The sequence below is a fragment of the Platalea leucorodia genome (assembly GCF_965183815.1).
Source record: "Platalea leucorodia genome assembly, contig: HAP1_HAP1_SCAFFOLD_100, whole genome shotgun sequence".
Lineage (NCBI taxonomy): Eukaryota > Metazoa > Chordata > Aves > Pelecaniformes > Threskiornithidae > Platalea > Platalea leucorodia.
This window is the reverse complement of record NW_028121429.1, coordinates 105,844-127,854: the sequence shown is the minus strand read 5'-3', so window position 1 is coordinate 127,854 and position 22,011 is coordinate 105,844. Positions and strand designations below refer to the sequence as shown.

Below are 22,011 nucleotides of genomic sequence, written 5' to 3'. Positions count from 1 at the left end.
ACTGAGCACGGCCACGTGCCAGGGCTCCTTTGGGCCATTTTGGCTAGGTGCCTGCTGCTCCTTCTCCACCAAGGTGGCCCTCGTGCCCCGCATGCGGGGGGAGGACGCTTTCTGGACTCCCAGGGCGGACGCCCAGGGTGGCCCCCGGGGGTTGCTGCTTCTCCTGCGTAGCACTGAGCGCAGCCCCTTGTCAGGGCTCCCCTGGGCCCTTTGGGCTCAGTTCTTGCCCGCCGCTCTTGCACCTCCGAGGCGCCCCTCGTGCCCTGGCGCTCCCTGGCTCTTTTGCCCATTGCAGGTTTGGAGCGGGAGCGAGCTCTGCTCTTGCCTTGGCTCCGTTTCCCGAGGTGTCCTTGCTTGTGCAAAACAGCCTGTGCTTGGAAGGGCTGCAGGCTTGCTGCACCATGCGGAGCTGCAGCTTTTCAGCTCTCCCTGCATGCGATGCAAGCGCAGGGCAGGCAGGAGAGCGCTTTTCATGCCTCCCTGGCCAAGAAGCGCAGCGGAGCAAGTTTTGGAAGGCAAAAGGGGTGCTTGTCATCGACACGTGTCCTACTTGCGAAAATAGCCCAGGGCACCACACCCCTCCTCTTCTGCTGCTTTTCGGTGTGTGGTCGGTCCCCATCCTCCTTCTTCAAGTTCTTCTGCACTGTTGAGAAACGAGGGACTGCTTGGCCTGTCTTCCTGCTGCTCCTTTCTGCAGCTTTCCTTTGCCAGACTGCAAGGCATGCTTTTTCAAACTAAACTAAAGAACACATCAGCCTGCTCCTGGCTGCACATGCGCATTGTGTTCATGCTTGTGAGCCTCGGCTCTGAAAGAGATTCAGCAAAATAGCCTAAAAGAGCCTAAACCAAAATAAGATCAAATAAAATGATAAAATGATAAAATGATAAAATAACAAACCAAAATAAAAACGCGTAAAGCAAGGTCAAATAAAATAAGATAAACCAACATAAAATAAAATCATAAGAAATAACCCCAAAGAAAATAGAATCAAATCAAATCCAATAACATCACAGGAAAGAAACGAAACTAAACTAACATAAACCAACAGAACAAGACAGAAAATAAAAGAAAGTAGAAGAAAGTCAAATCAAATGAAATCAAATCCTGTTTCTACTTGTATCCTTTTTGATTTGTGTCCTCGAAAGTGTTTCTGGAGCTGTAAACCCCCTGGCATTTCAGGCAAACAGTGGTCTCCTTGTTATTCGCCTCATCGTGAGTGCAGGGAATAGAACACAAGTGAAGAGAAGAGAAGGGTTGAGTTGGGAGGGACCTGCAGCCATCCTTCCGGACTCTCTAGCTGAGGTGAAGACGACTAGCAGGAGCAAGGCAAAGGCTGAGAGGGCTGCCGTCACTTTCCGGAAAGGTATGGAGGGGGAAGGCCAAGGGAGGAGAAAAGCTCTTGAGTGCAAGGAAAAAGATGGTCAAGAAGAGAAAAGGATTTGGGACTTCTTTCCCAGAAGAAGACCTCAGCATAAGCAGGGGAGTAGCAAATGTGCCTTGGTGCACGGGTCAGGAACGGCGAGGCCATTCTGCACGTGCTCTCCGTCTCTGCCCAGTTCACGCCGAGGGAAGCAAAAGCCTTGCTTTCACCTCTGGCATCCCCACAACCAAAGGAATGCAGATGGGACAAACAGCCTTGACGACGTAGTCTGAATGTCCAGATGTATTTAGCGGGACGCCCAGCAGCTGTGCCCGGTGCGTGGCCAGCAAGGGCAGGGACAGCCCCCTGAGGCTCCTGGGCCCAGGGGCTGCCTCGGGGCCAGCAGCCCAAAGGCCTTCCTGGGAAGGATGCTGGGCGGAGGGCCGGCGGGCGGGGCTGCGCAGGGGGGGCCCCGTCACCCCCGTGTCACAGTGCCAGCACCCGGCAACGCAGCAGTCACCATGCCCCGGGGCAGCCTAAAAGGGAGCACGCTCCCGCGTCGCGCTGCCATAGCTGGCCTGGGGGCAGCGCCAAGACGTGCGAGAGGAAGTCCTTGAGGAGGCGGTGGAATTACTTGGCGAGGGCTGAGGGAGGAAGGCCGGAGGAGGCTTGACGAGGCTGCTGGAGACGAGAAGAACCCCTAACAGCTGGAGGTTCGCGAGGCTGGCTGGCCTTTTCAGCTGGCTAGCAGTGGCAAGAGCAAGGGAATGGCTTCCTGAGGAGCACTGCAGAGCTCGCCATCCTCATCCCTTGCGGAGCCAGTGTCAGCAGCCGTGAGGAATGGGATGCAGAGATGTTGGCGGGGGTGCCGGTGCTTTGGAGCAGCCACTGGTGCCTTGCCAGGCGCCGGAAGGATCGTTGTCCCCCAGATGGATGAGGCCGGGGGCGTTTTGCCCCTCTGGGAAGGCCCTGAGGTGGCAGCAGGTGGAGGGAGAATCGGGATGGGCATCTCCTGGGAGGCGTGAGCAGCCCGCGGGCCGAGGAGGCAGGTCTTGCTCACGTGCTCAGGGAATAGCCCATGGCCGGCGACGCTGGGGTCAGGAAGGAATTTTCCCCCGGGGCAGATTGGCTCTGGTGCCCGGGGGTTTTTTGCCTTCCTCTGCAGCACTGAGCATGAGCACTTGTCAGGGCTCCTCTGGGCCATTTTGGCTGGGTTACTGCCTGCTGCTCATGCACCACGAAGGTGGCCTCTCGTGCCCTGCAGCTGCGGGGAGGAAGGCTTTTTTCCCCCCACGGTGGGCTAGCAAGTGTCCCCGGGGGTTTTTTGCCTTCCTCTGCAGCACTGAGCACGGCCCCTTGCCAGGGCTCCTTTGGGCCGTTTTGGCTAGGTGCCTGCTGCTCCTGCTCCACCAAGGTGGCCCTCGTGCCCCGCATGCGGGGAGAGGACACTTTCTAGACTCCCAGGGCGGACGCCCAGGGTGGCCCCCGGGGGTTGCTGCTTCTCCTGCGTAGCATTGAGAGCAGCCCCTTGTCAGGGCTCCCCTGGGCCCTTTGGGCTGAGTTCTTGCCCGCCGCTCTTGCACCTCCGAGGCGCCCCTCGTGCCCTGGCGCTCCCTGGCTCTTTTGCCCATTGCAGGTTTGGAGCAGGAGCGAGCTCTGCTCTTGCCTTGGCTCCGTTTCCCGAGGTGTCCTTGCTTGTGCAAAACAGCCTGTGCTTGGAAGGGCTGCAGGCTTGCTGCACCATGCGGAGCTGCAGCTTTTCAGCTCTCCCTGCATGCGATGCAAGCGCAGGGCAGGCAGGAGAGCGCTTTTCATGCCTCCCTGGCCAAGCAGCGCAGCGGAGCAAGTTTTGGAAGGCAAAAGGGGTGCTTGTCATCGACACGTGTCCTACTTGTGAAAATAGCCCAGGGCAGCACACCCCTCCTCTTCTGCTGCTTTTCGGTGTGTGGTCGGTAGCCATCCTCCTTCTTCAAGTTCTTCTGCACTGTTGAGAAACGAGGGACTGCTTGGCCTGTCTTCCTGCTGCTCCTTTCTGCAGCTTTCCTTTGCCAGACTGCAAGGCATGCTTTTTCAAACTAAACTAAAGAACACATCAGCCTGCTCCTGGCTGCACATGCGCATTGTGTTCATGCTTGTGAGCCTCGGCTCTGAAAGAGATTCAGCAAAATAGCCTAAAAGAGCCTAAACCAAAATAAGATCAAACAAAATGATAAAATAATAAAATAACAAACCAAAATAAAAACGCGTAAAGCAAGGTCAAATAAAATAAGATAAACCAACATAAAATAAAATAATAAGAAATAACCCCAAGAAAATAGAATCAAATCAAATCCAATAACATCACAGGAAAGAAACGAAACTAAACTAACATAAACCAACAGAACAAGACAGAAAATAAAAGAAAGTAGAAGAAAGTCAAATCAAATGAAATCAAATCCTGTTTCTACTTGTATCCTTTTTGATTTGTGTCCTCGAAAGTGTTTCTGGAGCTGTAAACCCCCTGGCATTTCAGGCAAACAGTGGTCTCCTTGTTATTCGCCTCATCGTGAGTGCAGGGAATAGAACACAAGTGAAGAGAAGAGAAGGGTTGAGTTGGGAGGGACCTGCAGCCATCCTTCCGGACTCTCTAGCTGAGGTGAAGACGACTAGCAGGAGCAAGGCAAAGGCTGAGAGGGCTGCCGTCACTTTCCGGAAAGGTATGGAGGGGGAAGGCCAAGGGAGGAGAAAAGCTCTTGAGTGCAAGGAAAAAGATGGTCAAGAAGAGAAAAGGATTTGGGACTTCTTTCCCAGAAGAAGACCTCAGCATAAGCAGGGGAGTAGCAAATGTGCCTTGGTGCACGGGTCAGGAACGGCGAGGCCATCCTGCACGTGCTCTCCGTCTCTGCCCAGTTCACGCCGAGGGAAGCAAAAGCCTTGCTTTCACCTCTGGCATCCCCACAACCAAAGGAATGCAGATGGGACAAACAGCCTTGACGACGTAGTCTGAATGTCCAGATGTATTTAGCGGGACGCCCAGCAGCTGTGCCCAGGGCATGGCCAGCAAGGGCAGGGACAGCCCCCTGAGGCTCCTGGGCCCAGGGACTGCCTCGGGGCCAGCAGCCCAAAGGCCTTCCTGGGAAGGATGCTGGGCGGAGGGCCGGCGGGCGGGGCTGCGCAGGGGGGGCCCCGTCACCCCCGTGTCACGGTGCCAGCACCTGGCAACGCAGCAGTCAGCATGCCCCGGGGCAGCATAAAATGGAGCACGCTCCCGCGTCACGCTGCCATAGCTGGCCTGGGGGCAGCGCCAAGACGTGCGAGAGGAAGCCCTCGAGGAGGCGGTGGAATTACTTGGCGAGGGCTGAGGGAGGAAGGCCGGAGGGGGCTCGACGAGGCCGCTGGAGACGAGAAGAACCCCCAACAGCTGGAGGTTTTTGAGGCTGGCTGGCCTTTTCAGCTGGCTAGCAGTGGCAAGAGCAAGGGAATGCCTTCCTGAGGAGCACTGCAGAGCTCGCCATCCTCATCCCTTGCGGAGCCAGTGTCAGCAGCCGTGAGGAATGGGATGCAGAGATGTTGGCGGGGGTGCCGGTGCTTTGGAGCAGCCACTGGTGCCTTGCCAGGCGCCGGAAGGATCGTTGTCCCCCAGATGGATGAGGCCGGGGGCGTTTTGCCCCTCTGGGAAGGCCCTGAGGTGGCAGCAGGTGGAGGGAGAATCGGGGCTGGGCATCTCCTGGGAGGCGTGAGCAGCCTGCGGGCCGAGGAGGCAGGTCTTGCTCCCGTGCTCAGGGAATAGCCCATGGCCGGCGACGCTGGGGTCAGGAAGGAATTTTGCCCCGGGGCAGATTGGCTCTGGTGCCCGGGGGTTTTTTGCCTTCCTCTGCAGCACTGAGCATGAGCACTTGTCAGGGCTCCTCTGGGCCATTTTGGCTGGGTTACTGCCTGCTGCTCATGCACCACGAAGGTGGCCTCTCGTGGCCTGCAGCTGCGGGGAGGAAGGCTTTTTTCCCCCCACGGTGGGCTAGCAAGTGTCCCCGGGGGTTTTTTGCCTTCCTCTGCAGCACTGAGCACGGCCCCTTGCCAGGGCTCCTTTGGGCCGTTTTGGCTAGGTGCCTGCTGCTCCTGCTCCACGAAGGTGGCCCTCGTGCCCCGCATGCGGGGGGAGGACGCTTTCTAGACTCCCAGGGCGGACGCCCAGGGTGGCCCCCGGGGGTTGCTGCTTCTCCTCCGTAGCATTGAGCGCAGCCCCTTGTCAGGGCTCCTCTGGGCCCTTTGGGCTGAGTTCTTGCCCACTGCTCTTGCACCTGCGAGGCGCCCCTCGTGCCCTGGCGCTCCCTGGCTCTTTTGCCCATTGCAGGTTTGGAGCAGGAGCGAGCTCTGCTCTTGCCTTGGCTCCGTTTCCCGAGGTGTCCTTGCTTGTGCAAAACAGCCTGTGCTTGTGTTCGGCTTCTTGAGAGCAGTGGCGAAAGCCAGGGTCAGGCTGCGGGGACGTCTGCCGATAGAGTTGTCCCCAAAGCAGGGCAGAAGGGAGACACAGGTACGATGCCTTCAAGATGGAAAGCCAAGCCCCGTGGAAGGGGTTTACTCAGAGAGAGGAGGAGAACTGCAGCGAGCTGCACCAGCTACGCTCTGCTGTGGGTCTTTCAAATTCAATCTAGGGCAGCGTGGGCTCTTCAGAGGGTCACCACCTCCCCCCTTCCAACCGAGAGATGAGCAGCACACAAACCCCATGGCGTCACCAGCAGAAGGCGAAACCTTCCACGCTTGCAAAGTTTCACCTTTTGCCACAGGCTCTGCTTTCCCTGAGGGGAAAAAAAAGAGCAGAGCTGCTGATCGCTGAGAAGGAGAGCCTTAAGGTCAAGCCTTTCTTACCTCCACTTCTTGCATGACCTCGTCTGTGAAACCTCCTGAATTCTGTTTGTAAGCAACTGCCAGTTTGATAGCATCACTGAAGAGCTGAGAAGGAGAACGCTTGTCACCCAGAGAAAGGACCACTGGGCTCCTGTAACGTACGGAAACTGTTCCCACACCCCGAGAAAAATAAAACCCTCTGCAACTACCTAGAGCTCCCAAGAGCTCCCAAGTAGCCAGAGATGTACCGGCCCGCTTTCTGCTCTCTGTGCCTACCGCAGTCTCCGTGTCCTTGGACGGTAGAGGGGTCTCATGGATGCTGAGCCAAATAGCTACGTTTTACCTTCACTGCATTGGTGCCATCCACAGCAGACGCAAACTAAAAGGGCAAACTGAACTTCCAGGCAAAGCTGAAGCTTTTCTGGGTCCAATTCATATCCATTGGGGAGCAAAAAAAGGGAGAAGTGGTCAGTGAGACGTCACTGTAGGCAGAATGCCAACCTATGCAGGAGCGGTGGAACAGATGGAGACCAGAGCCCGATGTAGCCTTTTTAACCCGAACTCCCCCCGACCTTCTGCCGTGTTACCTGTAGCCTTGTGAGGCAAGTGGCACGCTCACAGCCTGCAAATGACTCAACTCTCATATATTTTTACTTAACAGGCGGTTAGGTCCGGCCACCCCAACCCCAGTAGGCCAGAGGCTTTATTTCAGTTTTGGAACAAATCTACTGGATATTTACATATCTACCTGGCTGCGCTCCTGGGCAACGGCCTCATCATCACTGCTGTAACCTGCGACCACCATCTCCACACCCCCATGTACTTCTTCCTCCTCAACCTCTCTGTTCTTGACCTGGGCTCCATCTCCACCACTGTCCCCAAATCCATGGCCAATTCCCTCTGGGACACCAGGGCCATTCCATGCTTGGGATGTGCTGCCCAGCTCTTTCTGTTTGCCTTCTTGGTAGGAGCAGAGTATTCTCTTCTCACCATCATGGCCTACAACCGCTCTGTTGCCATCTGCCCCTGCACTACAGGACCCTCCTGGGCAGCAGAGCTTGTGTCCACGTGGCAGCAGCTGTCTGGGGCAGTGGGTTTCTCCATGCTGTGCTGCACACGGCCAATACATTTTCACTCCCCCTCTGCCAAGGCAATGTCCTGGACCAGTTCTTCTGTGAAATCCCCCACATCCTCAAGCTCTCCTGCTCAGATGCCTACCTCAGGGAAGCAGGACTTCTTGTGGTTAGTGTCTGTGTGGGCTTTGGGTGTTTTGTTTTCATTGTGGTGTCCTATGTGCAGATCTTCAGGGCCGTGCTGAGGATCCCCTCACAGCAGGGACGCCACAAAGCCTTTTCCACATGCCTCCCTCACCTGGCTGTGGTCTCCCTGTTTATCAGCACTGCCATGTTTGCCTACTTGAAGCCCCCCTCCATCTCCTCCCCATCCCTGGATCTGGTGATGGCAGTGCTGTACCCAGTTGTGCCCCCTGCAATGAACCCCCTCATCTACAGCATGAGGAACAAGGAAATAAAAAATGTCCTGTGGAAACTGGCCCAATAAATGCTGTTTCACTGACAATAACCTGCCTGCCCACCTCTGCATGTTTCCCAGAGTTTATCTTAGGCCACAAGTCTGCTTTTTACTCTTGTGATAATTCTACTTAGAGATAGTTTTCTGGGTTTAGACTGCTTCTGTGGAGGTTTGATCCTCTTGTGCCTGACCTCTGCACAACAGTGTGTCAGATATGGCCTGTCAGATAGCAGCTCTTCAATAAAAGTGGATCTCTTGTGTTCAGACCTGTCGAGGACTAACCAGAATTGTCTCGACATTGCTGTTCTACCGCCATCTTCTGGGTCCGACATCCAGCCCCCGACGAAACCACCACAGCCCATGCAGAGACCAGGACACGAAAGGCGGGACCATGGACTGCACGCACGCCTGCGCAGACACCAGGGCGCGAAAGGCAGAGGCCAGGGCGCGGAAGGCGGGGCCATGGACTGCACGCACGCCTGCGCAGAGACCAGGGCGCGAAAAGCAGAAGCGCAAACTGCATGTACGCAGACCTGCTCTGCGCATGTGCATGGCCCTATAAAAGGACCGCGTGCGCCTTTTGAGGTCCTCTCTTTTTCTCTTCTCGTCCTTCACCGTGCACCTCCTTGGAAGCTGCTCCTGCGGACACAGAGGCTGGACTGACTGGACCTTTGATCGATGGGACAACGCCGGACTCGGAGTGGCGGTAGCTAGTTCCCCTATGTGGCTCTTTTCTCACCCACCTGAGCACGCTCTTTCTATTTTTCTCTCTTTTCCTCTCTCTTTTTTTTTTCTTTTTTTTTCCCCCCATCTCCCTACCCGGTCCTCACCCCTTCGTTCGCCAAAATAAAGTCAAAAGGTTGTACGGCATTTGACCTCGTTTGCGTCTTAATCTCGTCCTTGGGATCGTATCGAAACCTCTCCCGACATTGGATCAGGACATTTGAATTGGCATCATGGACAGGATCCCTTGAGACGAGAGTGTCATACAACCTTACAGTGTGCTGAGCGAGTGTGTGTGAACGAGACGTAGAAATAAGTACGAAGCAAGTGCGGAGTTCCGATCCGCGGTTCTGCTCTCCCGCGAGGGAAGCAGCCGGAGACGAACGAAGTGCAACGAAGGAGTGGGTGTTGAGACCTTTGCACTGAAACGCACGTAGCAGTTTGTGATTTGAGCTCCTGAGGGCGTATAGGGGAGACTTGAATTTTATGGTGTGACCCCCTCAGGATGATATCCCCTTTGTAGGCTCTGCTCTGTCTCACACTAGTTTATGGTCTGGCCTCCTGGGGGAGTATAGGGGAAGTTTGGATTGTACGGTGTGACCCCCTCAGGACGATATCCCCTTTGTAGGCTCGTCTTTGTCTTGTAGTAGTGTGCGGACTGGCCTCCTGGGAGCGTATAGGGGAAACTTGGTTTTTCTAAGGTTTGACCCTCCTGGGACGAACTCCCCTTTGTAGGATATGGCCGCCCAAAAGGCAGGCGATTTTTGTGAAGAGACAGAGAAATTATATGAGTTTTTAGAAACGTACCGCTCTCGCCCCTCGCCCCCGGGACGAGATTGGGCACGGGACCATTGGTTCCAACTGCAAAGTGTTATGGACCGAATAGCGGTTTTGCGTAAAGAAGCTAGAGTGAAGAAGGGAAAAGGGAAGGCTATTGTTTGTGCTGTGTTAGGAGCGTGTCTGGCAGCGGCGGTGGAGGACAAGAAACGAGCGCCCTGCCAATCGGAGGCTGTGGCCGCTGCATTGCAAGCGGCGATAGCGCCGCTGCGAGAGCAACTACTAGAGACCAAACGGGCGCTAGAGGAGGAGAAGCGCCAAAATATGATTTTGAAGGAGGAGCTGAGGGTTCAGCTCCTGAGGGAGGCAGACACCCTCGCTGAGGCGGAGGTAATGTTGGAGGAGAAAGGGGTACGCCAAATCTACCCCCAGAAAGACTTAAAGCAATTAAGGGAGACTGTGGATAATGCCCCCCATATGTGCCCGCTGGTAAAAACGGAATATATATATGAGGACGATAGCGACAACCGTCCCCAAGCTGTAACCAAAGAAATCCCTTTTACCACCACCGAACTGGCTAAACTCCGAAAGGATTTTGCTAGGACGGCAAGGGAGTCCGAAACCGAATATGTGTGGAGGATATCCCTGTTGGGGGGGGACGGGATCATGCTATCGGAAAAAGAAGCAGAGGGGTATTGGGGCCCCGGCGTCTTCCTCACCACGGGCGATCGCCAGGCCCCATGGTCTCTGACCCAGAGGGCAGCATATTGGGCGGGGGGGCTGAACCCATTAGAAAGGGGGGATCCCCTAGCTATAACTGGTTCGGTTGAGCAACTGCTAGAAAACATACAAAAGGCAGCATGCCTGCAAATGATGTATGACCGGGAACTTAAACCAAATTTAAGCTCTCCAATGTTGTTACCGGTAGACCCCGAGCGGCTGACACCGCTAATAAGAGGACTCCCCGATTCGTTAAAACCTATCGGGATCCAATTACAGGGGAGAATCCAAAATGTGCCTCACGAAGAGCGAATTGCAGCTGCCCTGGAGGGAACAGTAACACCAGAACAGCGGCAGCGGGGGAGGAAGGTGTGGACCTGGGGGGAGATAGCTCAGGAACTGATAAACTATGGGAGGAAATACGGGCCAGTAGGCAGAACTTACCACAAGGTGGAAACTAGGGCCGTGCGGGCAGCGGAGCCGGCAAATAAACCACTGGCTTTTTCGGGGACAAGCCCCGACCCAACAAAAAGGGAAAAACCCCTGCTCCGACAAGAATTGTGGCAGAAGGGACTGCAAAAGGGTGTGCCCCGAGACCTAATGGATGGGCTCCCCACCAAAAAATTAGAGCTCCTGGTGCGGAGGTGGTCCGGGCAAGGACCCTCTCCCAAACCAAACGCGCCCTCCGTGCTGGCACTGGATAAGAAGGAGGGGTTCAAGGGGGATGAAAGGGTGGCAGGAAACGAAGACCTCCGCCCCCTCAGGGTGAGGGGGGAGGCGGGGGGTGGATGTTTATTAGACAACTCACCTGCAACAATAAAGGGGACCTCCTCATTACCGTCGCAGTAGGGCCGAGGAAGAGGCCCATGACCTTTTTAATTGATACGGGGGCCCAAATCACAGCAATAAAACAAAGCGAGGCAGAACGGTGCGGCATCTCAACTCCTTCTAAGCGCCTGATAGTATTAAACGCCCTAGGGAAAACCCAATCTGTGCCCATGACCCCGGTAACCTTATGGCTACCAGGAGATGAGAGTCCAGTGAACACCATGGCGGCCATAGGACCCTTTCAAATGAACCTCTTGGGCATAGACGTTTTAAAGGGCAGACAGTGGCGCGACACCCAGGGAAATTCGTGGTCTTTCGGCGTCCCGCAGATCAGGCGGTTAGCCGAAGCCCCCGGCGTGGGGGTGCGCCTGTTGCAAGCGGCGCCTGCCCTCCCCCCTTCCAAACTGACAAGCGTGAAACCCTACCCGCTACCGATAGGAGCAAGAGATGGAATCGCGCCAGTGCTGGAGGACTTAAAGGGGAGGGGGATTATAGTTCCCATCCACTCCCCCTTTAACTCCCCGGTATGGCCTGTCCGAAAACCAAACGGCAAGTGGAGGTTGACAGTAGATTACCGGAGGCTGAATGCCAACACAGGCCCGTTAACAGCTGCCGTACCGAACATTGCCGAGCTTATAGCCGCCATTCAAGAGCAATCACACCCTATTATGGCGACTATTGACATTAAAGACATGTTCTTTATGGTCCCCCTGCAGCCGCAGGACCAGGACCGCTTTGCTTTTACCTGGGCGGGGCAACAGTACACCTTTACAGGGCTCCCTCAGGGATACAAGCACTCCCCCACCTTAGCCCACCACGCTCTAGCACAGGAGCTGGAAGCAATTCCCATAAGGGCGGGGGTGAAAGTTTACCAATATATAGATGATGTACTCATAGGGGGGAATCAGGTGGAAGAGGTTGGGGAAGTCCAGAAGGACATCATCACCCATCTAGAGAGCATAGGATTGACAATCCCACCTGAGAAAATACAAACCCCTTCAAGTGAGGTGAAATTTTTAGGACTTTGGTGGAAGGGAGGGATGACATGTATCCCACCAGACACCCTTTCCTCCCTCGACCAAATTAAGATACCAGAATCAAAAAAAGACTTACAGCATGCGTTAGGGCTGCTTGTGTTCTGGAGAAAGCATATCCCTGATTTCTCAATTATCGCGAGACCCCTATATGATTTGCTACGGAAAAGGGCGCAATGGGAGTAGACCCTGGTCCACGATGAGGCGCTACGGCTGTTGGTGTTCGAGGCAAATGCATACCAAGCCCTGGGGCCTATCCACCCGACAGACCCGGTGCAGATCGAGTGGGGGTTTGCCGCAACCGGGCTGTCGATTCATTTGTGGCAACGGGGGCCGGCAGGGCCCATCCGGCCCATTGGCTTTTATTCTCGGAGTTTCAAGGATGCAGAAAAACGGTACACCACGTGGGAAAAGGGGCTGTTTGTAGTCAGCCTGGCTTTACGAGAAGCAGAGCGCACCATTCGCCAGCAACCAATAGTGCTCAGAGGTCCTTTCAAAGTGATTAAACCAGTTTTAACTGGGACACCTCCCCCTGACGGGGTGGCACAAAGAGCTTCGGTGCGGAAATGGTACGCGAAAATAGAACATTATTGTGGTATTTTTGAAGTTTCTGAGGGCGCTGCCAAAAATTTAGTTATCCAAGAGGGAGCGGCCCCAGACTGGGAAGGTGACGTGCCCCCTTCTGCTGTGCAGGTAGCCCCCCCATTTTCAGAACAATTACAGAACGTTTGGTTCACTGATGCCTCTGCTAAACGAGAGGGCAGAACTTGGAAATACCGTGCTGTCGCCCTACAGATAAGGACCGACCAAAAAATAATTACCGAAGGAGAAGGCAGCGCTCAGGTAGGGGAATTAGTGGCCGTATGGAGTGTCTTTCAACATGAAGCCCAATCTGCCTCTCCAATCTATATCTACACTGACTCCTTTGCTGTCTTTACGGGGTGTACAGAGTGGCTCCCCTTTTGGGAACAAAATGGGTGGGAGGTTAACAGAATACCTGTATGGCAAAAGGAAAAGTGGCAAGATATTTTAACCATTGCCAGACAGGGGAACTTTGCGGTAGGATGGGTAGCCTCCCATCAGACGGGAGAAGATCCGTCTGGTCACTGGAACAATAGGGCTGATGAGCTGGCCCGCCTCGCCCCCTTGCAAAGTGATCCAGTAGCGGAGGATTGGGAGCAACTCCTGGAATGGTTGCACCTTAAGAGAGGGCACACTGGAGCCCAAGACCTCTACCGAGAGGCTCAGGCCAGAGGCTGGCCGGTTACCCGAGAAAATTGCAAAACTTGCATTTCGGCCTGTGAGCAATGTCGCATCCGCTTAGACAGGCACCCCCTGGAAGACAGTCCCCTACATTTGAGAGAGGGAAAAGGTTTGTGGGAGGCCTGGCAGGTTGATTACATTGGTCCGTTCCGTAAATCAGAAGGGAAGTGCTATGTATTAGTGGGTGTTGAAATAGTATCTGGCCTAGCACAGGCTAAAGCCTGCGCTAAAGCAACAGGGGAGAATACGGTGAAGGCCCTGAAAGAATGGTTTGGGACCTTCCCTAAACCGCAGTTGATTCAATCTGACAATGGTACACACTTCACAGCCAAGATGGTCCAGGAATGGGCGGCTCGGGAGGGGATTTCATGGGTATTCCACACTCCATACTACCACCCTCAAGCAAATGGGATTGTGGAGAGAACAAACGGCTTGCTGAAGCGCTTCCTGAAACCACACAAACCGGGGTGGGCTGAGCGGGTAGGAGAGGCAGTGACTAGCGTCAATAGCCGTTGGGGAACAAACGGATGCCCAAAAATTACGGCGTTTTGCCCACTAGTGCCGACAATCATGCCCACCTCACCTGGCCCTGACCACTCCGTTAACCCATCCTGTTTCCCCGGACGACCCGTCTTAGTTGAACTCCCCACCGTGGGAGCAGTACCACTAACATTAGACACCCCAGTGAATAAATACACGTGGAAGGCAAAAGACGCTTGTGGAAAGATCCACAAAATTCATGCTAAATGGATTGTCCCTTCCTTCTGACCCAAGAAGCGAGTTTGCTTCTATTTTTGTTTTCCAGGAGGAAGCAGCTGACCTGGACACGCACCACCCGACGGAGACTAGACAGACGCCGATTGCTGCTTAATCAGGATGCGCGCGTTATTGGTGGCTGTACTAGTTTGGAAATGTACCTGTAACAGTGGCGGAGAGCTAATTCCTTCACCCTCCCCTGACCCGTTTGATCCCTTCAAGGACAATGAATTTGTATTATTAGCCAAAGCTATAAGCCGAGCTTTTAATTTAAGTCATTGCTGGGTTTGTGGGGGACCTCTGGGGCTGTCGAGTTGGCCGTGGACGTCCACACCCCTCACCCCAGCCCGAATTGTGAGTAATTATAGTGAAACCACGAATGACACTTGGGGTGATAGTGGAACATGGCCAGTTCAATTTCCTGCTGTGGGGCAATATTGTTTAAATCGTACTCAAAAGGGAGGGGTCTATGTGGGAGAAAGCAAGTGCCAATGGACACTTACGAACAAGTTGGTAAATGCAGATAGGGGTATCTCCATATGGGCATGGCTTGATAGTGCCGGACGCAGTCGAGGGTTCAAAGGGTACTGGGCAAATAAAAATGAAACGTTAGTTTTCCAACAATCTAGGGACCACGCTTACAAGCAAACCTGTGAATGGAAAAGCAGCTTCGGGGCCTGGTATTGCACCGGCCGGATGAATAATAACCCAACCGTCTTTTTTAGCCCTGTGGGCAACGACAAAACAATGTACTTCCAATTCCCCGAGGATGCAGCAGGACCATTCGCCAACGGGGCCACAGCTAAAAGGGGCCATTATTGGATTTGTGGACATACTGCCTATAAACGACTGCCAGCGCATTGGTCAGGGGTCTGTTATGTGGGAATTATCCGGCCTTTATTCTTCCTTCTTCCACAAACGGGTGGCTCTCAGCTGGGGATAAGATTGTACGATAATCTGGAAGATGGAAAGATTGCCCGCTGCAAGCGAGCTGTTGAGGTGAACATAGGTGGAACACAAAAATGGGGGGAAAATGAGTGGCCTCCTGAAAGAATAATCCAACATTACGGGCCTGCCACCTGGAACCCCAGTGAACCGATATCAGGGGCAAGGGAACCAATCTATAATTTGAACCGTATAATCCGATTACAAGCGGTTTTAGAAATTGTTACCAATAAAACCGCCAATGCTATAGATCTTTTAACTCAACAGTCTTAACAAATGCGCACGGCAATCCTTCAACACCGTATGGTTTTAGATTATTTACTGGCTGAAGAAGGAGGGGTATGTGGGAAATTAAATGTCTCTAACTGTTGTTTAGAAATAGACGATGTAGGCAAAGTAGTCCTCCAGTTAACCAAAGACAGTAGAAAAACAGCCCACGTCCCCATCCAGACCTGGAACAGTTGGAATGGTCATTTATGGTCCTGGCTGCCGGGGGCGCCCTGGGTGAAGCAGTTGCTGTTATATTTGCTATGTGCGTTTGCCACTTTAATGTTTTTACCCTGTATAATACCCTGTTTTGTTCAGCTAATACGACATGTGGTATCTAATATGCAGTTCGTACCTACCACCTCACCCGAGGGCATAGAACAAATCCGTGCCATTCACCGGGTAGAACCCACCACAATAGCCATTGTTTAGACCAAAAAAAAAAAAAAAAAAAAAAAAAATTTGCATATTCCTACCCATGTCATACTCACCAGTTCTTCTGTACTTCTTATAATGGTGAACTACCTCGCGCAATGGATTTCTCAGGGTTGTGCTATAAAGTTGAACATTGTTAAACTTAGAAAGATTAAGGAAAAAGAATGTTTACATAGGACAACGTTCCTGTTTGTTTGCAAGTGAACACTCTCTTACCATGTCCCCTGTCACCTTTCTCCTCTACACCTCCCCTTTTTCTCTGCTTCTGTCTCCACCTCTGCTCTGTTCCCTCTCTCTCTCTCTCTCTCCCTCTCCCTCCCCACGTCTCCTACCACTGTGAAGACTGCAATGTCGAGCCACGGGGTGGTGTCGAGGACTGTTATGGAACCAGAATTGTCTCGACATTGCTGTTCTACCGCCATCTTCTGGGTCCGACATCCAGCCCCCGACAAAACCACCACAGGATGGATGCCCATGCAGAGACCAGGACACGAAAGGCGGGGCCATGAACTGCGTGCACGCCTGCGCAGACACCAGGGCGCGAAAGGCAGAGGCCGGGACGCGGAAGGCGGGGCCATGGACTGCACGCACGCCTGCGCAGAGACCAGGGCGCGAAAAGCAGAAGCGCAAACTGCATGTACGCAGACCTGTTCTGCGCATGGGCATGGCCCTATAAAAGGACCGCGTGCGCCTTTTGAGGTCCTCTCTTTCTCTTCTCGTCCTTCCCCGCGCACCTCCTTGGAAGCTGCTCCTGCAGACACAGAGACTGGACTGACTGGACCTTTGATCGATGGGACAATGCCGGACTCGGAGTGGCGGTAGCTAGTTCCCCTATGTGGCTCTTTTCTCACCCGCCTGAGCACGCTCTTTCTATTTTTCTCTTTTTCTCTCTCTCTCTTTTTTCTTCTTTTTCTTCCCCCCCCGCCCCCCCATCTCCCTACCCGGTCCTCACCCCTTCGTTCGCCAAAATAAAGTCAAAAGGTTGTACGGCATTTGACCTCGTTTGCGTATTAATCTCGTCCTTGGGATCGTATCGAAACCTCTCCCGACTTTGGATCGGGACACAAATCTTTCATTTCTTTTGGCCAAGCCCTTCTTTCCTCCCCCAAAGCTCCCATCTGCCTTGTCCCAGCTTCCCTTGACCTCCCCAAATCTTTCAGCTTATTGGGGGCTGTATTGTAATGGCTTTGAAGAACTCCAGGCACCTGTGTCCCCACTGCTAGCCAGTCAGAAGGGACCTCACAGCCAGCATCCAAGCACACTGGTTCTTCAGCTGCCCCAGGGCAGTTGCACCCTCTGTGTGGATAACTGAATCCAACTGTGAATGCAGATTTTAGGAAAAAACTTGAAACTTCTGCAGAAAAGAACTCAATGTAATAGCTGGAAAAGACTTCCTCTCCAGCATTGCTAGGATTTTTATGAATTTTCATTCATTTTTTCATAATTCTTTTATTAAGAGCAGCAAGGGTACATACTGGCAAGCTAATTATGCTCTCTTGTGCTATGGGAAGAGTTTTATGAAGCCACTTATCACAGTACCTTTTCTTACCACTAGTTCAAATGGAGAAACATTGCTCAGAAGATCTACTGTATTTATATTGGCATATTTTCCCTCTCTGCTTTTGCCTCTCTGTCTTTTCTCCTTCCTCTGCCTATCCTGTCTAAAAAGAGCTCTCCACGGGGAAAATTCACTGAATCATCAAATAACTCAGGTTAGAAGAGACCTGAATGTCGTCTTGTCCGACTCTCCTGCTCAAGGCAGGGTGAACTTAGTGCTGGTCACTGAGAGACACCGATAATGACTGGCTGCAAGGAGGACTCTGTACCACTGATGGCATCCGAGCCCGATCATCCAGCCAATCTCCCGCCCACCTCATCGTCTGCTTCTTCAGTCCAGATATCACCAATCTGGCTCTAAGGGAGACCATGTTAAGGCCTTGCTAAAGTCCACGTACGCAATCTCTCTGAGGGCTCTGGCCTTTACAAGGTGTTTGAGAGAGGTCTCACAAGGAAACCAGCCAGCCCTGCCAGCACCTCACTGCCTGTTCCCACACCAAACCCCTCCATCTCTCACAGTTCCAGGAGAGGGCCCAGGACACGGCACGCCTCTGTCCAGGTTTTCTGGGCCTGTTTAGAAGAGAACCAGAAGCTGTTTCTTCCAGCAGGCCAACAACTCTGATGGGCTCTCTGTGCAGCTCACAGCTTTCCTGAGTGTTTTTCTCAGTGTCTCCCTCCCCTCAACCTTTCTGCTCCTCCGGCTGTAGATGAGGGAATTGAGCAGGGGCCCGAGGATGGTGTGGAAAAGGGGCTTTGTCAAACTATCTCAGGGCTGCAGTTCTGGGCATCACACAGACGAGGATGAGGATGCTGTCGAAAACAGTGGCATGAGTGAGGTGAGAGGAGCAGGTGGAGAAGGCTTTTGGCCTGCCCACGCTGGGCAGGACAGCTGCCCCAGGGTGGCAGCTCTGAGGCACACACAGGATGACCGTGTGAAGAGGAAGGGGAGGACTGGATCTCAAAAGCAGGTTATGAAAGCAAAGGACAGGAGTGTCATGGTGTCACTGCAGGAGAGCTCCAGTGAAATTGCAGAAGTAGTGCAGTACCTTGGGACCACAGGTCTGTATCTGGGATGAGAATGAAGTGATTACTGTAGATGACAGAAATCTCCCTAGCCAAGGTGCAGCCGCCTCCTCAAAACAGACCTTGCACTCCGTGAGTCTTGCAGAGAGAAGCAGGTGGCACACAGCCCAGCACTGAGCATAGGATGTGGCCACCTGTCGTGGTTTAATCCCAGCGGGCAACTCAGCAGCACACAGCCACTCCCTCACTGCCCCCGGCGGGATGGGGGAGAGAACCGGAGTGCATCGCAGCAGTGATAGTGTCTCTCTGGCCTCCTGTTGCCACTCCCAGAGCTGGATGCAGGGCTCCAGGTGGGGTCTCACGAGAGCTGCTGGATGTCAGGTTTTTTGGCAGCCCAGGATATGGTTGGCTTTCTGGGCTGCAAGCACACATTGCCAGCCCATGTCCAAGTTTCTACCCACCACTATCCCCAAGCATTTCTCTGCAGGGCTGCTCTCAATCCATTCATCTCCCAGTCTTTACTGAGAGGGGGGATTGCCCCGACCCAGGTGCAGGACCTTGCACTTGGCCTTGTTGAACGTCATGAGGTTTGCACAGACCTACAACTCAGCCTGTCAAGGTCCCTCGGGATGTCGTCCCTCCCCTCAAGCGAATCAACCGCCCCACTCAGCTTGGTGTCATCTGCAAACTTGCTGAGGGTGCACTCAATCCCACTGACTATGTCATTGATGAAGATATTAAACAGTACTGGTCCCAGTACGGACCCTTGAGGGACACCACTTGGTACTGGTTTCCACTCAGACATGGATCCATTGCCTGTAACTCTTTGGATGCACCCATCCAGCCAGTTCCTTATCCATCTAAGAGTGCATTTGTCAAATCTGTATCTCTCCAACTTAGCACCAGCAAGAACGTTGTGGGGGACCATATCAGAGGACTTACAGAAGGCTAGACAGGTGACATCTGTAGCTCTTCCGTTGTCCATTAGTGCAGTTACTCCATGTAAGGCCACTAGAGGAGTCAGGCACAAGTTGGCCTTTGTGAAGCCATGTTGGCTTTCTCTAATCACCTCCCTCTCTTCAATATGTTTTGACATGTCTTCCAGGAATATCTCCTCCGTGATCTCACCTCTGTACAACACAAACATGGACTTCTGACCTAGTCATTTGGTGAGCCAGTGTGGAGGGATAAACAACCTGTACGAGGTGGGGTGACAGTCCAGTGCTGGAAATGCTGATTGTTATTGGGTGTCTGTGACGGTTGCCTTGGGGCAGCTTCCCTGTGGTGTCCAGCGACCACGGGCTCAGCCCAAAGCCTGCTCTGCTGGTCCTTCCTATCTCCCCCAGGAGGCCTGGCTGTGCGAGGACACTGCCACGTGCTCCCACACTGAATACTCCAACAGTTTAGCTGTGTTTTCCTCTTGAGGGCACTTTCCTGGGCTTGCTCTTGAGAGAAAAGATAGAAGACCTTAGCTTTCAGGCACTGCCATCAGGAGATCCCCTTGTATGATGGAAACTCTGTTCTGGAGGTCAGCTCTGTCACAGAAGTGCCCATTGCCTGTCCCTGCCTGCCACACAAAAGGACTGCCACACAGGACTGCCACACAAAAGGACTCTGACCAAGCTGCCAGAGCAATCCTTCCTTACACCAAGAGAGGGGCTCAGAAAGAGAGTGCAGAATTTAAAAGAGAGCAGCTCTGGAAAGACCAAGCGCTGGTGCTGCCTGGCCGTGCTGCTGTGCCGAGACTCTTTCCCCCTCCACCTCCGCACACAGGCAGTGCCGTGCAGCTCCAGAGAAAGTCTCAGGAAAAGGAAAGTCTCAGATACAAAGTCGCTGCAAGGTCCTTTATTTTTTAAATGCACAGAGAACATGGCTCTCCTTTCAAGCCTCTGAGTAACACTGGAAAGGCAGATAGTAAATTAGACATGGTATGAATAATGACAGTTCTTTGTGCACAACATTATCACAAGTAAAACCGAGCAAAAAGACAGCCACCATGACCACCGAACCTCCAGAAGACAGGCTGACCCTGTAATGAGATACATTATAAGTGATATGCATTTAGAAAATGGACACTTTATTGCTTCAGAAAAAACATTCAGTTATCATTTTCCACACTGCATCCTTGAGCTCCTGGTTCCTCAAGCTGTAGATGAGGGGGTTCACTGCTGGAGGCACCACCGAGTACAGCACTGCCACCACCAGGTCCAGGGATGGGGAGGAGATGGCGGGGGGCTTCAGGTAGGCAAACATGGCAGTGCTGACTAACAGGGAAACCACGGCCAGGTGAGGGAGGCACGTGGAAAAGGCTTTGTGGCGTCCCTGCTGTGAGGGGATCCTCAGCACGGCCCTGAAGATCTGCACATAGGACAGCACAATGAAAACAAAACATCCAAAAGCTAACAAAGAACTTAAAATAAGAAGCCCAACTTCCCTGAGGTACGTGTCTGAGCAGGAGAGCTTGAGGATGTGGGGGATTTCACAGAAGAACTGGTCCACATCATTTCCTTGGCAGAGGGGCAGTGAAAATGTATTGGCTGTGTGCAGTCCAGCATTGAGAAACCCAGTGCCCCAGGCAGCTGCTGCCATGTGGACACAAGCTTTGCTGCCCAGGAGGGTCCCATAGTGCAAGGGTTTGCAGATGGCAGCATAGCGGTCATAGGCCATGACAGTGAGAAGGCAATACTCTGCTGAAATAAAAAATGCAAACAGAAAGACTTGGACAGCACATCCTGCGTAGGAGATGGCCCTGATGTCCCAAAGGGAATTGGCCATGGCTTTGGGGACAGTGGTAGAGATGCAGCCCAGGTCAATAACAGAGAGGTTGAGGAGGAAGAAGTACATGGGGGTGTGGAGGTGGTGGTCACAGGCTACAGTGGTGATGATGAGGCCATTGCCCAGGAGGGCAGCCAGGTAGATGGCCAGGAAGAGCCAGAAGTGCAAGAGCTGCAGCTCCCGTGCGTCTGTGAATGCCAGGAGGAGGAACTGGGTGATGGAGCTGCTGTTGCACATCTCCTTCCTCTGGGCATGGGACACTGTCCAAGGAAGAAAATGGAGTGGGAAGTTAGGATACACTTCTCTGAGCAAAATCAACGCGATATTCCCTGGACCTTCTCCCTGACACACGCACCCACCTTCTTCCTTTTTGAAGAACTTCCTTCAGCTCTGTGCGTGGAGCTCTGATTGACGTGTGCTGAGTGTGCCATGAGGAGCAGGGGCTCTTCCCACTGGCTGCCGAGGAGTCAGCCCTGCTCTGCAGGAAACAGTTCATGAGAACGGTGCGTCCAGGGTCCAGTGCTGGTGTTTGACTTTGTCAGATGAAACTGCTCCCACCCTAGAAGGGCCTGTCAGCTTCTGCACTCCTGCTAAGGAACGGGGATGGCAGAAGGCAGTTGGAGAGGTTAGTTTTACAGCTTCCCTCCATCTCCCCTGGGGAGTGTGTTTGGATGTCAGAAACCCTCAGCATTTCTGCTGCCCTTAGGGAGAACACAGGGAGTCCTACAAGGCAAGAGGGTTGCCTGTGGCTTAGTGCAGAGGGAGGAGAGCCGGTCTGTTTCTTCATCTAGTTCCCAGCTGCCCTGGGCTTGCATCTTTCTGAGGTGGAGGGCGATCACACTCCCACATTACCCTGAAAAGCCACCAAACACTGCTGAGAGCAGAGGGATCCAGTACAGACCACTAAATGTCTCCATTTCTCAATTTCTCAGCACCCCACTTTGAGCCTAGGGCACACATGGCTCATTTCACAAACCCAACAGTATTTTCACTGTTGTAGCATCTCTGCACTTCTCCATAGGGTCTTCAGATAACATAAGGTGCTATAGGGCAGGTTTGCATCCTGGAAGGCAGCTCACAGCCTGGAAGGACACCCCAAGGAGATAGCCAGCTGTGCTAATGATGGCATCTGGTTAAGGGAGGGTCAGCTCATTCCTTAGCCTCACAGACTGCTTTGCCCAGAGCGTCACAGG

The 22,011-nt window shown here is 53.3% G+C and overlaps 1 protein-coding gene across 1 annotated transcript; it reads right to left on the bottom strand.

Moving 5' to 3' along the window:
* Positions 1–20,128: 20,128 nt before the first annotated feature.
* On the bottom strand, positions 20,129–21,055 carry LOC309603472 (olfactory receptor 14C36-like; the record flags this gene model as incomplete). The annotated part of the gene is made up of 1 exon (XM_082338313.1): positions 20,129–21,055. One exon carries the CDS (start codon positions 21,053–21,055, stop codon positions 20,129–20,131), a length of 927 nt encoding a protein of 308 aa, XP_082194439.1.
* Between the last annotated feature and the right edge of the window lie 956 nt (positions 21,056–22,011).